Here is a 19415-nt window from a genome sequence, read left to right on the forward strand (position 1 = left end):
AAACTGCCCCATAACATAACTGCATATCTCAAATTATCTAAAATCCTGTATCATACCATAAGATAAAGTTTTAATTTGCAAGTGGCAGACTTTGAAATTCACTACTGTCATGTGCTCCAGTTTTGTTTTGTATCTCCATCAGAAAATCTTGGTCACAATTTATTTAACATTGTGTGGCTTCAGGAAAAAAACAACACACAGATGATCACACATGCAGTCCAGTACAATGGGTTCATGTTGGTTTGTTTTGACCCATTGTGAACTTTTAAAGCTGCTTCAGATCAGAGAGCTCACTGTTCACTGTTGTAAAGTGTAACGTGGATGAATGTAGGGATGGATGGATGTATGTAGGGATGGATGGATGTATGGATGAATGGAGGGATGGATGGATGAATGGAGGGGTGGATGGATGTATGTATGTATGTAGGGATGGATGGATGGATGAATGGAGGGATGGATGGATGAATGGAGGGATGGATGGATGAATGGAGGGATGGATGGATGAATGGATGGACGTCTTGAGCAGATGACGTGTTCTGTCCGTGCATTACTCTTTCTACTGTCACAATCAGAGCTGGCTTGGTCCTCACCTGCGCCTCTTACTCATGGCCCGAGCTGCACACCTGCACAAAGTGAACTCAGACATGTCTGATGTCCACCTCACACACATGAAGCAGAGGCCGATCTGAGGCACGACTTGACATACCAAGCTTTGGAAAATATGACAAAAAGTGTCGTTGAAAGCAATTCATAATTACAAACTATCAGTGCCCATGCTTTATTGTCAACTTCAACCAGAGACGTAAAGGGTGACACGTTAGCTTGGATGCTAACACTGTAGCATCACCGATCAAAGGTCTGACAGACACTTAAGATCAATTTAGGCTACTGTGTTAGAGAGATGCTAGACAACTATGAGTTTCAAATTAGTTATGGATATCAATTAAATGTATTCTTTAATTCTCGTAGCCAAAGGCAGGGATACAGGCCACTAATGTATACTGTGGCTGCTTGCTAGCGACTGCTAGCCATGCTACCTTTATAGTTTGAAATTTAGTTAAATTTCACAAAGTATATGCACATTATATTGAAGGCAAGAGCGTGTATTGGAGCATATAACTTACCCTTTCTCCACAAATGTGTTTATTTCCACCAAGGTTGTCACAACATTGCACTTTCCCGTATCATCAGCAGCCAACTGCATCCAGCCCGAGCCGAGCTGTAAACACGACCTGCTGACAGTACACTGCGCATGCGCCTGTCAGCTCCGTGCTACAAAGGCGTTGGCAGTTGGTGAAATATCAAATAAACATTTACAAGGCCAGAATAAAATCTGACAACTAGAATAATCAGATAATCCAAAAACATTTTTGTAGCCTGGTAAATTGTAACAGTAGGCATATAATGAATTTTAAAATAATCATCATCATTTCATTGTTTGTCTATGCCACATTGGATTTTTTTTTCTAAAAGTATAAAAGTGTGAGCAATCAGAAAACATCAGATTACTCTCATCAGATATTACTGTTTACATGACATGTCAATAATCTGATAACTCCAGAAATCCAATTATGATTAGATTTCTGCTGGATCTAAACATAGTTGTTGAGTGTAACTTAGTTACCAAAAGCCTCCTTAGTTACTGTCTGCGAGAGGCTAATTTAGGCTATGCAATATTACAATTAATGTAGCCTACTCCCCAAGTACTGTAAATAACTTTCTTGAGGCAACCAAGCAGTGTAATATATTAGGCATACATTTTAACAAGTAACTAGTAATGTGCAACTAATTCATTTTTCAAAGTAACTTGAAATACAATTTAAATTATACTATTATAATATTTTATAGTATTTTATAGTATTTTTGTTCAGTTTTTTTGCATGAAATCTACTAACAATCAACAGGCCTCCTAGTAATGCATGTACAGATCCTCCAATAATATTGGCATAAAAGTAATTTTGTCTTTGTGGTTTAATTGAAACATGTTTTAACCCTAATCATGCTGTTTAGTATGTTTCATATATTTTCTAATTTGAATAAGTTATGTATGACTTTTATCATGTTTATTATAATATAATTTTATTATAATAACAATATTGTAGACATACACTACTGTACCGTTTTGCTTCTGTTCACAACGTTAGGGGTTTGTTAGACCTATCCTATACTGTAATGTATTTAAGTTCTACAGTCAATTACGTAAATATAGACAATGGCACATTTAAACCAAGAGGTCTATATTAATGAATACAGAGTTGAATAATACATTTTTTGTATTGTTTATTGTAGCATGCTATTTTGTATGCTTAATTCTTCGTTGTCATGTTTGCTGTTCCAAATGCAACTCAATAATAATAACAAGATGCCACATGGGCACACAGTCGGTAGTCACAATTATATACACAGAAGAAGAAATCGTTCAAATAATGTACAATTCATCAATAATTAAAAGCACAAACATCTTGCTATAATTTGGTATTATAATATAATAAGTAAAAGGCAAACCTTTCACGTGGTATTTCCGAGGAAATAAATGTAATACATAACAGTATTATTCATTATTGGAGCTTGCTGTCTCCATCCATATAGTAAAATACTATACGGCTGCTCGATTCATTGAACACATTTAAATATAGGCCAGTATCTAATTCTCACAGGTTTTATAAATGCATTTGTACTATAAGTCCATCTAATGATGGTGTCAGACTGTTGTCTGACCATACAATGACGGTTGTGTACCATCTCTAAGTTCACTTTACCCACATATCAACAGGTTTACAAAATAAATGTCTAAAACAGACATGAAGTCATAATACATTTGTTCAGTCTTATTTCACAATCAACAAAATTACTGTACAACAACAGCAATCAAATGTGGTAATAACAATACTAGTATAGAATTTATATATTCAGCAAACGATAATAATGCTGCAGGCAAACTTGAGCATTGACGTGGCCACACAGTGGGCATGTGCAGAACTCTTACAGCGCTGGGTGTGTTGTATCACAACTACAAAGTCATCAATACTCCTCCACCATCACAACACGGGCTATGGCATGCATGACAATAGAGCGAGCAAAGGAGGGTGAGGGACGAGGTGGGCTTGCACACTCTGCCAGTGATGTGAAGGCAAAGAAAAGTGCAGTTACCAGTGCAGTGCAGCAGTGCAGTAACTTAAACATACAATACTGGTAGTACCATGAAAATGTTGGGCTTATAATAAACATTTATAGAATCAAAACACTAAAAAAATACTTACTCAAGCAATAAAATGAGATGAAATTCAAACCTGATATAGTTTGTTAAAAATGTGTGATAACATGTTAACCCAAATATATTTTAACAATGTGATGCTGAAGCAGCAGAGAAACATCTCCCCTGATCTTCCCTGAGCAAACTGCACACACATTGATCTAGCAGCCTCTACTGGAGACAAGTACAACTGCACGGCTAAGATCAGAACTGTTTAGTTCAACTCTGTCCCGTTTTTCCAGAGGAGTCTATCAAAGCAAGGGACAGTGCAAGGCAGAGACTTTAAAGTCAAACTATATCTCATGGTACTTGGTGTTATTTGCAAACAGATGCAAAATGTGACTATTGCAAAGAAAAAATGTTCTATACAAATGAACAAGTCCTAGTGTTTACTTGACCTGGTTTAATGGTCAACAGTAAAATTAATGTAAATTCCCTTCAAAACAAGAAGTAGACTTTGATATTATAAAGACATTTCCTTAAATCTTCGGGTCAATGGAACTATTAATTTAAGTCATTATGACTAAAAAGTGTATTTTCAATGAAAAGAATTAGGTTGGGCAGCTTGAAAATTGATTGTACGAAACAAAGTGAACTTTGTCAAGGACAGTAGACGCAAACATGCGTAATTATATGATTAAATCTGATTTACTTACTTGAGCAATTTAAATCTTCAAGACACAATTATACCCAAATACAAAAATACTTACAAACAACTTCACAGAAGTCAGCAAAGCACAAGCAAAAATAATATTTCTTGAGAAAAATGCTAAAGAAACACAAAAACATCTTCACTTTACATTATGTTTAGATGTAGGATCTAGAATATAAATTTTCATCATAATATTTATGTGGAGTAATTGTTGAGCTGGAACAGAAATATCCAGAATTCAGAGACTTTTGAAAGGAGACCAATGGCACATAACAATGAACATTCAATGATCATTCAAAAAGGGTATTTTTACTCTCCTTACTCCTTGTTTTTATGATGTCAAAATGGTCTCAAAGGCTTGGTCCCATGACTGCAGAGACTGTCAGTGCATCATATGACTACCAAAGACTAAGGTCCTTCACTACTGAAAGTCCTCTGTTGAAGAGCTCAGTCTTAATACTTTAACTGAATGTCCAATAAATGGTTACTTCCTTGATATCACAGTTATCTTAATATCAATTTTGAAAAGCTAAGAATATATTATACTTGTGTATATATCATAAAGAGCAAAGAGCAGCACTACTACCAGTGTAGTTTGACTTGTTTGATTTGTATAACTAGTGCAAGCTTGGAAGAAAGCAAGCATTTATCAAGTGTTAATGGGCAAAGTATTGTCTTATCTAAATATTAATTTGTATGAGTAGACATTTCCTCCCTCTGCATACAATCATACTTATTTGGACAGAGTGGAAGGTATTTTGTACCAGGATGTAAAATCATTTGAGTACATAGCTACACATTTGAATCCTGTGCAGTATGTCAATGTTCAAACCTCTAGCTTCCATTGAGCAGCACTGCTGTAGATGCTGTCATTTCAGAACAAGCACAGGAAGTAGTGTCTCCCAAATGGGGAGGTCCTGTTCGGAGCACCAATTTTCCCACACCCAAATCTCCTGATACTATTCCACTGGGAGTAACTGACTTCCTGTAAAACAAAGTACAGCATTAAGCTAAACAATAATGTAAATGTAAAAGGGGTTCAATGCAACACAATTGTAAAAGAATCACCTAAAAGCCATCTTCTTCAGCAGACTAATGTCCATCTTGTCAGGTAAAGAAACGTCAGTTTCCGAGCGTTCCTCCATTTGGGATGTGAGCAGTGGTGAGGGGCAGGAAGTGTCCTGGGACTGGGGAGAGGCCAGGTCTTCTGACTCCTAAAAAAAGGAGGATCATTTAAATTCTAGAGAGAGGTAAATAACATTATATATATAGAAAACAAATTGAAATATTAAAGCCGCAAGCGGCATCCAACGGCCCTCGCGGGCCGCCGACCTTCCGACTCTGCGCTTTCGACTTCATAAAGATGGCGCCCTTATTGTGTGTTGAATAAAAAAAGAACTTGACAGACGGCGACACGTTGGACATGGCCAATCCAGTGCAAATGAACACAAGTGTCAGTCAAATTTGCTGCGCCGCCGCACAGAGACCGTAGCACTTGGAATAAAAATATGGATAACTTTTGATGCCCCGCTTGTGTAGATGATTTTCCCCAAATATGAGCTTGATCGAGCTATTGCCCACAGAGGAGTTCATTAAAGTGTGAAGCGTAAATGTGAACATTTCAGAGATTTCGCTGTTTTCCCATTTCTGACATATATTTGCGGGTCCGCCACACAGAGACCGTAGCACTTAGAATAAGGATAAGTTTTGATGCCCCGCTTGTGTAGATGATATTCTCCAAATATGAACTTGATCGGACAATCGCCCTAGGAGGAATTTGTTAAAGTGTGAAGCGTAAAAATGTGGTGATTTGAGCAATTCTATGATTTTCCCATAAGGATAACATGGGATGTTTCTGTCATCGCTACGGTTACGCCGTACAAAATATGACTTTGGCTCTCATACTTTTGTGATCAGGATGGCAAATTAGAATTTTGTTCAAAATATCATGTCATTTGGAAAAACTCTATTGTTTATAGGCCACTCTGAAGGCCAAATAGTCAGAATTCTGGGAAACGTTTGCGGCTCCGTCGCACAGAGACCGTAAAAGCTATCCTTAAAATTTGGATAACTTTAGATGCCCCACTTGTCTAGAGGACGTACACCGATTTTGAGGTCGGTGGGCAAAACGCACTAGGAGGAGTTCGTCAAAGTTTGAAACAGAAAAATGTGGATATTCGAGAGATTTAGCGGTTTTCCCATAGGGATAACATGGGAGGTTTATGTCATCGCTACGACTACGCCGTAAAAATTAAGGCATTTGTCTGATTGGCTTTTTTGATCGGGACGCCAAAATAGAATTTTGGGTAAAGTTTAGAAAATTTTGGTAAAACTAATTTTTGACCTTCAATGTTAATTTAAAGGTCACTCTGTAGGGGGCGCTATCGCGCCCATTTAAATTTTGTCACCATAAACTGGTCCAAACTAGAAAGTTGAACAACTGATTCAAATTTGGTCCTAATCGGACTCGTTTTGATCAAATGGGAGCAATTTTTAGATCTGCAATATTCCAAAATAAGTGGTCCAACTTTGCGGCTGAAAAATTTTGTTTTTTCTGGGCCATTTTGAGCATGTTCAGGGGGTCAAATTAGAGCTCAAAGCGCAGAAGAAGAACAAGAAAAATTAAAGCCGCAAGCGGCATCCAACAGCCCTCGCGGGCTGCCGGCCTTCCGACTCTGCTCTCTGCATTTTACAGAGATGGCGCTAACGTAATTGTCTAAGAACTAAGACAGCGACACATTGTACATGTTCAATGCTGTGCTTAACCAGTGCAAATGAAGACAAATGTGGGTCGGATGTGCGGCTCCAGCGCACAGAGACCGTGACACTTGGAATAAAAATATGGATAACTTTTGATGCTCCGCTTGTGTAGATGATTTTCCCAAAATATGAGCTTGATCGAGCTATTGCCCACAGAGGAGTTCATTAAAGTGTGAAGCAAAAATGTGAACATTTCAAGGATTTGGCGTTTTTCCCATTTGTGACATATATTTGCGGCTCTACCGCACAGAGACCCTAGTACTTAAAATTAAAATATGGATAACTTTTGATGCCCCGCTTGTGTAGATGATTCTCCCCAAATATGAACTTGATCGGGTAATCGCCCTAGGAGGAGTTTGTTACATTGTAAAGCGTAAAAATTTGGTCATTTTAGAGATTTTGCGGTTTCCCCATAGGGATAACATGGGATGTTTCTGTCATCGCTACGGCTACGCTTTACCAAATATGACTTTGGGGATGGCAAATGAGAATTGTGTGCAAAATATCATGTGGAAAAACTCTTGTTTATAGGCCACTCTGAAAGCCAAATAGTCCAAATTCTGCGAAAAGTTTGCGGCTCAGCTGCACAGAGACCGTAAATGTTATCCATAAAATTTGAATAACTTTAGATGCCCCACTTGTCTAGAGGACGTACACCGATTTTGAGATTGGTGGGCCAAACGCACTAGGAGGAGTTTGTTAAAGTGTGAAGCGTAAATGTGAACATTTCAAGGATTTGGCGTTTTTCCCATTTGTGACAGTATATTTGCAGCTCCACGGCACAGAGACCGTACCACTTAAAATCAAAATATGGATAACTTTTGATGCCCCGTTTGTGTAGATGATTTTCCCCAAATATGAGTTTGATCGGACAATCGCCCTAGGAGGAGTTTGTCAAAGTGTGAAGCGTAAAAATGTGGTGATTTGAGCGATTTTGCGATTTTCCCATAAGGATAACATGGGATGTTTCTGTCATCGCTACGGTTACGCTGTACAAAATATGACTTTGGCTCTTATACTTGTATGATCAGGATGGCAAATTAGAATTTAGTGCAAAATGTCATGTAATTTGGAAAAACTCTATTGTTTATAGGCCACTCTGAAGGCCAAATAGTCAGAATTCTGGGAAACGTTTGCGGCTCCGTCGCACAGAGACCGTAAAAGTTATCCTTAAAATTTGGATAACTTTAGATGCACCACTTGTCTAGAGGACGTACACCGATTTTGAGGTTGGTGGGCAAAACGCACTAGGAGGAGTTCGTTAAAGTGTGAAACATAAAAATGTGGATATTTGAGAGATTTTGCGGTTTTCCCATAGGGATAACATGGGAGGTTTCTGTCATCGCTACGACTACGCCGTAAAAAATAAGTTATTTGTCTGATTGGCTTTTTTGATCGGGGCGCCAAAATAGAATTTTGGGTAAAGTTTAGAACATTTTGGTAAAACAAATTTTTGACCTTCAATGTTAATTTAAAGTTCACTCTGTAGGGGGCGCTATCGCGCCCATTTCAATTTTGTCATCATAAACTGGTCCAAACTAGAAAGTTTAACAACTGATTCAAATTTGGTCCTAATCGGACTCGTTTTGATCAAATGGGAGCAATTTTTAGATCTGCAATATTCCAAAATAAGTTGTCCAACTTTGCGGCTGCGCCGCACACAGACCGTAAAAGGTATCTAAAAAAATTGGATAACTTTAGATGCCCCACTTGTCCAGAGGACGTAGGCCGATTTTGAAGTCGGTGGGCAAAACGCCCTAGGAGGAGTTCGTCAAAGTTTGACGTGAACAAAATGGCTAACACAGCGTGTTTTCATTTTCAAAGGAAGATGGCGGCCATAGGGTTAGTCTGGGGGCGTGGCCACAATGATTTTTTTTTTTTGTCCTCACGAGAGGAATGCGTGTCCCGAATTTCGTAGCTTTACGCCAAAGTTGACCTCGGGGCGTCTCCCATAGGCGCAATGTATTTTGACTTTTGTCGGTGGCGCTGTCGCGCCATTTTTTAACGGAAAAAAAAATGGCCCAGAAAAAACAAAAATTTTCGCCGATTCTGAATTTTGGGCAAAGTTTGGTGAGTTTTTGAGCATGTTCAGGGGGTCAAATTAGAGATCAAAGCGCTGAAGAAGAACAAGAAAAATTAAAGCCGCAAGCGGCATCCAACGGCCCTCGCGGGCCGCCGGCCTTCCGACTCTGCGCTTTCGACTTGATAAAGATGGCGCCCTTATTGTGTGTTGAATAAAAAAAGAACTTGACAGACGGCGACACATTGGACATGGCCAATCCAGTGCAAATGAACACAAGTGTCAGTCAAATTTGCTGCCCACGGAGGAGTTTGTTAAAGTGTGAAGCGTAAATGTGAACATTTCAAGGATTTGGCGTTTTTCCCATTTGTGACAGTATATTTGCAGCTCCACGGCACAGAGACCGTACCACTTAAAATCAAAATATGGATAACTTTTGATGCCCCGTTTGTGTAGATGATTTTCCCCAAATATGAGCTTGATCGGGCAATCGGCCTAGGAGGAGTTCGTTAAAGTGTGAAGCGTAAAAATGTGGTGATTTTAGAGATTTCGCTGTTTTCCCATTTCTGACATATATTTGCGGGTCCGCCACACAGAGACCGTAGCACTTAGAATCAAAATATGGGTAAGTTTTGATGCCCCGCTTGTGTAGATGATATTCTCCAAATATGAACTTGATCGGACAATCGCCCTAGGAGGAGTTTGTTAAAGTGTGAAGCGTAAAAATGTGGTGATTTGAGCGATTCTACGATTTTCCCATAAGGATAACATGGGATGTTTCTGTCAACGCTACGGTTACGCCGTACAAAATATGACTTTGGCTCTCATACTTGTATGATCAGGATGGCAAATTAGAATTTCGTTCAAAATATCATGTCATTTGGAAAAACTCTATTGTTTATAGGCCACTCTGAAGGCCAAATAGTCAGAATTCTGGGAAACGTTTGCGGCTCCGTCGCACAAAGACCGTAAAAGTTATCCTTAAAATTTGGATAACTTTAGATACACCACTTGTCTAGAGGACGTACACCGATTTTGAGGTCGGTGGGCAAAACGCACTAGGAGGACTTCGTTAAAGTGTAAAACATAAAAATGTGGTAATTTGAGAGATTTTGTGGTTTTCCCATAGGGATAACATGGGAGGTTTCTGTCATCGCTACGACTACGGCGTAAAAATTTAGGCATTTTTGTGATTGGCTTTTGTGATCGGGACGGCAAAATAGAATTTTGGGTAAAGTTTAGACAATTTTGGTAAAACTAATTTTTGACCTTCAATGTTAATTTAAAGGTCACTCTGTAGGGGGCGCTATCACTGCCATTTCAATTTTGTCAGCCTAAACTGGTCCAAACTAGAAAGTTTAACAACTGATTAAATTTGGTCCTAATCGGACTGGTTTTGATCAAATGGGAGCAATTTTTAGACCTGCAATATTCCAAAATAAGTTGTCCAACTTTGCGGCTGCGCCGCACACAGACCGTAAAAGGTATCTCAAAAAATTGAATAACTTTAGATGCCCCACTTGTCCAGAGGACGTACGCCGATTTTGAAGTCGGTGGGCAAAACGCCCTAGGAGGAGTTCGTCAAAGTTTGACGTAAACAAAATGGCTAACTCAGCTTGTTTTCATTTTCAAAGGAAGATGGCGGCCATAGGGTAAGTTTGGGGGCGTGGCCACAATGATTTTTTTTGTTTATCCTCACGAGAGGAATGCGTGTCCCGAATTTCGTAGCTTTACGCCAAAGTTGACCTCGGGGCGTCTCCCATAGGCGCAATGTATTTTGACTTTTGTCGGTGGCGCTGTCGCGCCATTTTTTAACGAAAAAAAAAATGGCCCAGAAAAAATAAAATTTTTCGCCGATTCTGAATTTTGGGCAAAGTTTGGTGAGTTTTTGAGCATGTTCAGGGGGTCAAATTAGAGATCAAAGCGCTGAAGAAGAACAAGAAAAATAATAATAATAATAATAATAATAATAATATTTTTAGCAAAAACAATATAGCCGTTTTTACTATAACAACAAATGATACATCGTTTGAAAGCTCTAAGCCTTCCCGATGCCGCCATGGGGTGGAATCATCATTACGAGCGCTTACGCGCTCGTCACTCCCTATTCCGTCGGGATGCCCCGCCCACTCCCCATAGACTTCCATTGATTTGAGCAGATACAAGCATGGCCCATGCCTGCGGCATGGATTCTCGCGTACGGGACGATGCCAGGAGGGTTTTTGGAGGAATGCAGCGCTTCGCGCTGCTGTTGTCAACAATTAGTGAATGGGCTACGCCCATTCACTAATTGTTGACTATTTCTGTCATAGCAGGAGTAAGTATGCATGATCCATGCCTTCGGCATGGGCTAGTTCACTGTACTTGCCAGGGGCGACGGGGTACCAAACATGCGGGCTGCGCCCGCATGTTTGGTCAGACAGTTGCAACGCTGCCTTCGGCAGCGTTGCGGGAGCAATAGGCCCTCCCCCTGCTGGGGCTCGGGCCTAATAATAAAAATAATAATATTTTTAGCAAAAACAATATAGCCGTTTCCACTATAAGAACAAATTATACATCGTTTGAAAGCTCTAAGCCTTCCCGATGCCGCCATGGGGTGGAATCATCATTACGAGCGCTTACGCGCTCGTCACTCCCTATTCCGTCTGGATGCCCCGCCCACTCCCCATAGACTTTCATTGATTTGAGCAGATACAAGCATGGCCCATGCCTGCGGCATGGACTCTCGCGTACAGGACGATGCCAGGAGGGTTTTTGGAGGAATGCAGCGCTTCGCGCTGCTGTTGTCAACAATAAGTGAATGGGCTACGCCCATTCACTCATTGTTGACTATTTCTGTCATAGCAGGAGTAAGTATGCATGATCCATGCCTTCGGCATGGGCTAGTTCACTGTACTTGCCAGGGGCGACGGGGTACCAAACATGCGGGAGCAATAGGCCCTCCGCCCTGCTGGGGCTCGGGCCTAATTAAAGCCGCAAGCGGCATCCAACGGCCCTCTCGGGCCGCCGGCCTTCCGGCTCTGCGCTTTCGACTTGATAAAGATGGCGCCCTTATTGTGTGTTGAATAAAAAAAGAACTTGACAGACGGCGACACGTTGGACATGGCCAATCCAGTGCAAATGAACACAAGTGTCAGTCAAATGTGCTGCGCCGCCGCACAGAGACCGTAGCACTTGGAATAAAAATATGGATAACTTTTGATGCCCCGCTTGTGTAGATGATTTTCCCCAAATATGAGCTTGATCGAGCTATTGCCCACAGAGGAGTTCATTAAAGTGTGAAGCGTAAATGTGAACATTTCAGAGATTTCGCTGTTTTCCCATTTCTGACATATATTTGCGGGTCCGCCACACAGAGACCGTAGCACTTAGAATCAAAATATGGATAAGTTTTGATGCCCCGCTTGTGTAGATGATATTCTCCAAATATGAACTTGATCGGACAATCGCCCTAGGAGGAGTTCGTTAAAGTGTGAAGCGTAAAAATGTGGTGATTTGAGCAATTCTATGATTTTCCCATAAGGATAACATGGGATGTTTCTGTCATCGCTACGGTTACGCTGTACAAAATATGACTTTGGCTCTTATACTTGTATGATCAGGATGGCAAATTAGAATTTAGTGCAAAATGTCATGTCATTTGGAAAAACTCTATTGTTTATAGGCCACTCTGAAGGCCAAATAGTCAGAATTCTGGGAAACGTTTGCGGCTCCGTCGCACAGAGACCGTAAAAGTTATCCTTAAAATTTGGATAACTTTAGATGCACCACTTGTCTAGAGGACGTACACCGATTTTGAGGTTGGTGGGCAAAACGCACTAGGAGGAGTTCGTTAAAGTGTGAAACATAAAAATGTGGATATTTGAGAGATTTTGCGGTTTTCCCATAGGGATAACATGGGAGGTTTCTGTCATCGCTACGACTACGCCGTAAAAAATAAGTTATTTGTCTGATTGGCTTTTTTGATCGGGGCGCCAAAATAGAATTTTGGGTAAAGTTTAGAACATTTTGGTAAAACAAATTTTTGACCTTCAATGTTAATTTAAAGTTCACTCTGTAGGGGGCGCTATCGCGCCCATTTCAATTTTGTCATCATAAACTGGTCCAAACTAGAAAGTTTAACAACTGATTCAAATTTGGTCCTAATCGGACACGTTTTGATCAAATGGGAGCAATTTTTAGATCTGCAATATTCCAAAATAAGTTGTCCAACTTTGCGGCTGCGCCGCACACAGACCGTAAAAGGTATCTAAAAAAATTGGATAACTTTAGATGCCCCACTTGTCCAGAGGACGTAGGCCGATTTTGAAGTCGGTGGGCAAAACGCCCTAGGAGGAGTTCGTCAAAGTTTGACGTGAACAAAATGGCTAACACAGCGTGTTTTCATTTTCAAAGGAAGATGGCGGCCATAGGGTTAGTCTGGGGGCGTGGCCACAATGATTTTTTTTTTTTGTCCTCACGAGAGGAATGCGTGTCCCAAATTTCGTAGCTCTACGACAAAGTTGACCTCGGGGCGTCTCCCATAGGCGCAATGTATTTTGACTTTTGTCGGTGGCGCTGTCGCGCCATTTTTTAACGAAAAAAAAAAATGGCCCAGAAAAAACAAAATTTTTCGCCGATTCTGAATTTTGGGCAAAGTTTGGTGAGTTTTTGAGCATGTTCAGGGGGTCAAATTAGAGATCAAAGCGCTGAAGAAGAACAAGAAAAATTAAAGCCGCAAGCGGCATCCAACGGCCCTCGCGGGCCGCCGGCCTTCCGACTCTGCTCTCTGCATTTTACAGAGATGGCGCTAACGCAATTGTCTAAGAACTAAGACAGCGACACATTGGACATGTACAATGCTGTGCTTAACCAGTGCAAATTAACACAAATGTCGGTCAAATGTGCAGCTCCAGCGCACAGAGACCGTGACACTTGGAATAAAAATATGGATAACTTTTGATGCTCCGCTTGTGTAGATTATTTTTCCCAAATATGAGCTTGATCGAGCTTTTGCCCACAGAGGAGTTCATTAAAGTGTGAAGCGTAAATGTGAACATTTCAAGGATTTGGTGTTTTTCCCATTTGTGACAATATATTTGCAGCTCCACGGCACAGAGACCGTACCACTTAAAATCAAAATATGGATAACTTTTGATGCCCCATTTGTGTAGATGATTTTCCCCAAATATGAGCTTGATCGGGCAATCGGCCTAGGAGGAGTTGGTGAAAGTGTGAAGCGTGAAAATGTGGTCATTTTAGAGATTTCGCTGTTTTCCCATTTCTGACATATATTTGCGGGTCCGCCACACAGAGACCGTAGCACTTAGAATCAAAATATGGGTAAGTTTTGATGCCCCGCTTGTGTAGATGATATTCTCCAAATATGAACTTGATCGGACAATCGCCCTAGGAGGAGTTTGTTAAAGTGTGAAGTGTAAAAATGTGGTGATTTGAGCGATTCTACGATTTTCCCATAAGGATAACATGGGATGTTTCTGTCAACGCTACGGTTACGCCGTACAAAATATGACTTTGGCTCTCATACTTGTATGATCAGGATGGCAAATTAGAATTTTTTTCAAAATATCATGTCATTTGGAAAAACTCTATTGTTTATAGGCCACTCTGAAGGCCAAATAGTCAGAATTCTGGGAAACGTTTGCGGCTCCGTCGCACAAAGACCGTAAAAGTTATCCTTAAAATTTGGATAACTTTAGATACACCACTTGTCTAGAGGACGTACACCGATTTTGAGGTCGGTGGGCAAAACGCACTAGGAGGACTTCGTTAAAGTGTAAAACATAAAAATGTGGTAATTTGAGAGATTTTGTGGTTTTCCCATAGGGATAACATGGGAGGTTTCTGTCATCGCTACGACTACGGCGTAAAAATTTAGGCATTTTTGAGATTGGCTTTTGTGATCGGGACGGCAAAATAGAATTTTGGGTAAAGTTTAGACAATTTTGGTAAAACTAATTTTTGACCTTCAATGTTAATTTAAAGGTCACTCTGTAGGGGGCGCTATCACTGCCATTTCAATTTTGTCAGCCTAAACTGGTCCAAACTAGAAAGTTTAACAACTGATTCAAATTTGGTCCTAATCGGACTGGTTTTGATCAAATGGGAGCAATTTTTAGACCTGCAATATTCCAAAATAAGTTGTCCAACTTTGCGGCTGCGCCGCACACAGACCGTAAAAGGTATCTCAAAAAATTGAATAACTTTAGATGCCCCACTTGTCCAGAGGACGTACGCCGATTTTGAAGTCGGTGGGCAAAACGCCCTAGGAGGAGTTCGTCAAAGTTTGACGTAAACAAAATGGCTAACTCAGCTTGTTTTCATTTTCAAAGGAAGATGGCGGCCATAGGGTAAGTTTGGGGGCGTGGCCACAATGATTTTTTTTGTTTATCCTCACGAGAGGAATGCGTGTCCCGAATTTCGTAGCTTTACGCCAAAGTTGACCTCGGGGCGTCTCCCATAGGCGCAATGTATTTTGACTTTTGTCGGTGGCGCTGTCGCGCCATTTTTTAACGAAAAAAAAAATGGCCCAGAAAAAATAAAATTTTTCGCCGATTCTGAATTTTGGGCAAAGTTTGGTGAGTTTTTGAGCATGTTCAGGGGGTCAAATTAGAGATCAAAGCGCTGAAGAAGAACAAGAAAAATAATAATAATAATAATAATAATAATAATATTTTTAGCAAAAACAATATAGCCGTTTTTACTATAACAACAAATGATACATCGTTTGAAAGCTCTAAGCCTTCCCGATGCCGCCATGGGGTGGAATCATCATTACGAGCGCTTACGCGCTCGTCACTCCCTATTCCGTCGGGATGCCCCGCCCACTCCCCATAGACTTCCATTGATTTGAGCAGATACAAGCATGGCCCATGCCTGCGGCATGGATTCTCGCGTACGGGACGATGCCAGGAGGGTTTTTGGAGGAATGCAGCGCTTCGCGCTGCTGTTGTCAACAATTAGTGAATGGGCTACGCCCATTCACTAATTGTTGACTATTTCTGTCATAGCAGGAGTAAGTATGCATGATCCATGCCTTCGGCATGGGCTAGTTCACTGTACTTGCCAGGGGCGACGGGGTACCAAACATGCGGGCTGCGCCCGCATGTTTGGTCAGACAGTTGCAACGCTGCCTTCGGCAGCGTTGCGGGAGCAATAGGCCCTCCCCCTGCTGGGGCTCGGGCCTAATAATAAAAATAATAATATTTTTAGCAAAAACAATATAGCCGTTTCCACTATAAGAACAAATTATACATCGTTTGAAAGCTCTAAGCCTTCCCGATGCCGCCATGGGGTGGAATCATCATTACGAGCGCTTACGCGCTCGTCACTCCCTATTCCGTCTGGATGCCCCGCCCACTCCCCATAGACTTTCATTGATTTGAGCAGATACAAGCATGGCCCATGCCTGCGGCATGGACTCTCGCGTACAGGACGATGCCAGGAGGGTTTTTGGAGGAATGCAGCGCTTCGCGCTGCTGTTGTCAACAATGAGTGAATGGGCTACGTCCATTCACTCATTGTTGACTATTTCTGTCATAGCAGGAGTAAGTATGCATGATCCATGCCTTCGGCATGGGCTAGTTCACTGTACTTGCCAGGGGCGACGGGGTACCAAACATGCGGGAGCAATAGGCCCTCCGCCCTGCTGGGGCTCGGGCCTAATTAAAGCCGCAAGCGGCATCCAACGGCCCTCGCGGGCCGCCGGCCTTCCGGCTCTGCGCTTTCGACTTGATAAAGATGGCGCCCTTATTGTGTGTTGAATAAAAAAATAACTTGACAGACGGCGACACGTTGGACATGGCCAATCCAGTGCAAATGAACACAAGTGTCAGTCAAATGTGCTGCGCCGCCGCACAGAGACCGTAGCACTTGGAATAAAAATATGGATAACTTTTGATGCCCCGCTTGTGTAGATGATTTTCCCCAAATATGAGCTTGATCGAGCTATTGCCCATAGAGGAGTTCATTAAAGTGTGAAGCGTAAATGTGAACATTTCAGAGATTTCGCTGTTTTCCCATTTCTGACATATATTTGCGGGTCCGCCACACAGAGACCGTAGCACTTAGAATCAAAATATGGATAAGTTTTGATGCCCCGCTTGTGTAGATGATATTCTCCAAATATGAACTTGATCGGACAATCGCCCTAGGAGGAGTTCGTTAAAGTGTGAAGCGTAAAAATGTGGTGATTTGAGCAATTCTATGATTTTCCCATAAGGATAACATGGGATGTTTCTGTCATCGCTACGGTTACGCCGTACAAAATATGACTTTGGCTCTCATACTTTTGTGATCAGGATGGCAAATTAGAATTTTGTTCAAAATATCATGTCATTTGGAAAAACTATTGTTAATAGGCCACTCTGAAGGCCAAATAGTCAGAATTCTGGGAAACGTTTGCGGCTCCGTCGCACAGAGACCGTAAAAGCTATCCTTAAAATTTTGATAACTTTAGATGCCCCACTTGTCTAGAGGACGTACACCGATTTTGAGGTTGGTGGGCAAAACGCACTAGGAGGACTTCGTTAAAGTGTAAAACATAAAAATGTGGATATTCGAGAGATTTAGCGGTTTTCCCATAGGGATAACATGGGAGGTTTATGTCATCGCTACGACTACGCCGTAAAAAATAAGGCATTTGTCTGATTGGCTTTTTGATCGCGACGCCAAAATAGAATTTTGGGTAAAGTTTAGAAAATTTTGGTAAAACTAATTTTTGACCTTCAATGTTAATTTAAAGGTCACTCTGTAGGGGGCGCTATCGCGGCCATTTCAATTTTGTCATCATAAACTGGTCCAAACTAGAAAGTTTAACAACTGATTCAAATTTGGTCCTAATCGGACTCGTTTTGATCAAATGGGAGCAATTTTTAGATCCGCAATATTCCAAAATAAGTTGTCCAACTTTGCGGCTGCGCCGCACACAGACCGTAAAAGATATCTCAAAAAATTGGATAACTTTAGATGCCCCACTTGTCCAGAGAACGTACGCCGATTTTGAAGTCGGTGGGCAAAACGCCCTAGGAGGAGTTCGTCAAACTTTGACGTGAACAAAATGGCTAACACAGCGTGTTTTCATTTTCAAAGGAAAATGGCGGCCATAGGGTAAGTCTGGGGGCGTGGCCACAATGATTATTTTTTTTTGTCCTCACGAGAGGAATGCGTGTCCCGAATTTCGTAGCTTTACGACAAAGTTGACCTCGGGGCGTCTCCCATAGGCGCAATGTATTTTGACTTTTGTCGGTGGCGCTGTCGCGCCATTTTTTAACGAAAAAAAAAATGGCCCAGAAAAAACTAAATTTTTCGCCGATTCTGAATTTTGGGCAAAGTTTGGTGAGTTTTTGAGCATGTTCAGGGGGTCAAATTAGAGCTCAAAGCGCTGAAGAAGAACAAGAAAAATAATTAAAATTAAAGCCGCAAGCGGCATCCAACGGCCCTCGCGGGCCGCCGGCCTTCCGACTCTGCGCTTTCGACTTGATAAAGATGGCGCCCTTATTGTGTGTTGAATAAAAAAAGAACTTGACAGACGGCGACACATTGGACATGGCCAATCCAGTGCAAATGAACACAAGTGTCAGTCAAATTTGCTGCGCCGCCGCACAGAGACCGTAGCACTTGGAATAAAAATATGGATAACTTTTGATGCCGCGCTTGTGTAGATAATTTTTCCCAAAGTAAAGCTTGATCGAGCTATTGCCCACGGAGGAGTTTGTTAAAGTGTGAAGCGTAAATGTGAACATTTCAAGGATTTGGCGTTTTTCCCATTTGTGACAGTATATTTGCAGCTCCACGGCACAGAGACCGTACCACTTAAAATCAAAATATGGATAACTTTTGATGCCCCGTTTGTGTAGATGATTTTCCCCAAATATGAGCTTGATCGGGCAATCGGCCTAGGAGGAGTTCGTTAAAGTGTGAAGCGTAAAAATGTGGTGATTTTAGAGATTTCGCTGTTTTCCCATTTCTGACATATATTTGCGGGTCCGCCACACAGAGACCGTAGCACTTAGAATCAAAATATGGGTAAGTTTTGATGCCCCGCTTGTGTAGATGATATTCTCCAAATATGAACTTGATCGGACAATCGCCCTAGGAGGAGTTTGTTAAAGTGTGAAGCGTAAAAATGTGGTGATTTGAGCGATTCTACGATTTTCCCATAAGGATAACATGGGATGTTTCTGTCAACGCTACGGTTACGCCGTACAAAATATGACTTTGGCTCTCATACTTGTATGATCAGGATGGCAAATTAGAATTTCGTTCAAAATATCATGTCATTTGGAAAAACTCTATTGTTTATAGGCCACTCTGAAGGCCAAATAGTCAGAATTCTGGGAAACGTTTGCGGCTCCGTCGCACAAAGACCGTAAAAGTTATCCTTAAAATTTGGATAACTTTAGATACACCACTTGTCTAGAGGACGTACACCGATTTTGAGGTTGGTGGGCAAAACGCACTAGGAGGACTTCGTTAAAGTGTAAAACATAAAAATGTGGTAATTTGAGAGATTTTGTGGTTTTCCCATAGGGATAACATGGGAGGTTTCTGTCATCGATACGACTACGGCGTAAAAATTTAGGCATTTTTGTGATTGGCTTTTGTGATCGGGACGGCAAAATAGAATTTTGGGTAAAGTTTAGACAATTTTGGTAAAACTAATTTTTGACCTTCAATGTTAATTTAAAGGTCACTCTGTAGGGGGCGCTATCACTGCCATTTCAATTTTG

General features: G+C 41.2%; 2 protein-coding genes across 6 annotated transcripts in view; both read right to left on the reverse strand.

Moving 5' to 3' along the window:
- rabgap1 (RAB GTPase activating protein 1) overlaps positions 1 to 1259 on the reverse strand; it is a 34513-nt gene extending 33254 nt beyond the window's left edge. For both annotated transcript variants that reach the window (XM_072455331.1, XM_072455330.1), the window contains exon 1: positions 1125 to 1259. The gene's annotated coding sequence lies outside the window, so the exon portion shown is untranslated. The remainder of the gene's footprint in view (positions 1 to 1124) is intronic.
- Positions 1260 to 2656: 1397 nt separating this feature from the next.
- Positions 2657 to 19415, reverse strand: part of rc3h2 (ring finger and CCCH-type domains 2) — a 48256-nt gene continuing 31497 nt past the window's right edge. For all 4 annotated transcript variants that reach the window (XM_072455336.1, XM_072455335.1, XM_072455333.1 and 1 more), the window contains exons 19-20: positions 4974 to 5119; positions 2657 to 4890 (exon numbers count right to left, since the gene is read on the reverse strand). In XM_072455336.1, the coding sequence (XP_072311437.1) occupies positions 4740 to 4890; positions 4974 to 5119 (297 nt within the window). In that variant the 3' untranslated portion in view covers positions 2657 to 4739. The remainder of the gene's footprint in view (positions 4891 to 4973; positions 5120 to 19415) is intronic.

The sequence above is a fragment of the Eucyclogobius newberryi genome, unplaced genomic scaffold (assembly GCF_026437365.1).
Source record: "Eucyclogobius newberryi isolate DKJ021-1_F unplaced genomic scaffold, fEucNew1.0.hap1 SCAF_2, whole genome shotgun sequence".
NCBI lineage: Eukaryota > Metazoa > Chordata > Actinopteri > Gobiiformes > Gobiidae > Eucyclogobius > Eucyclogobius newberryi.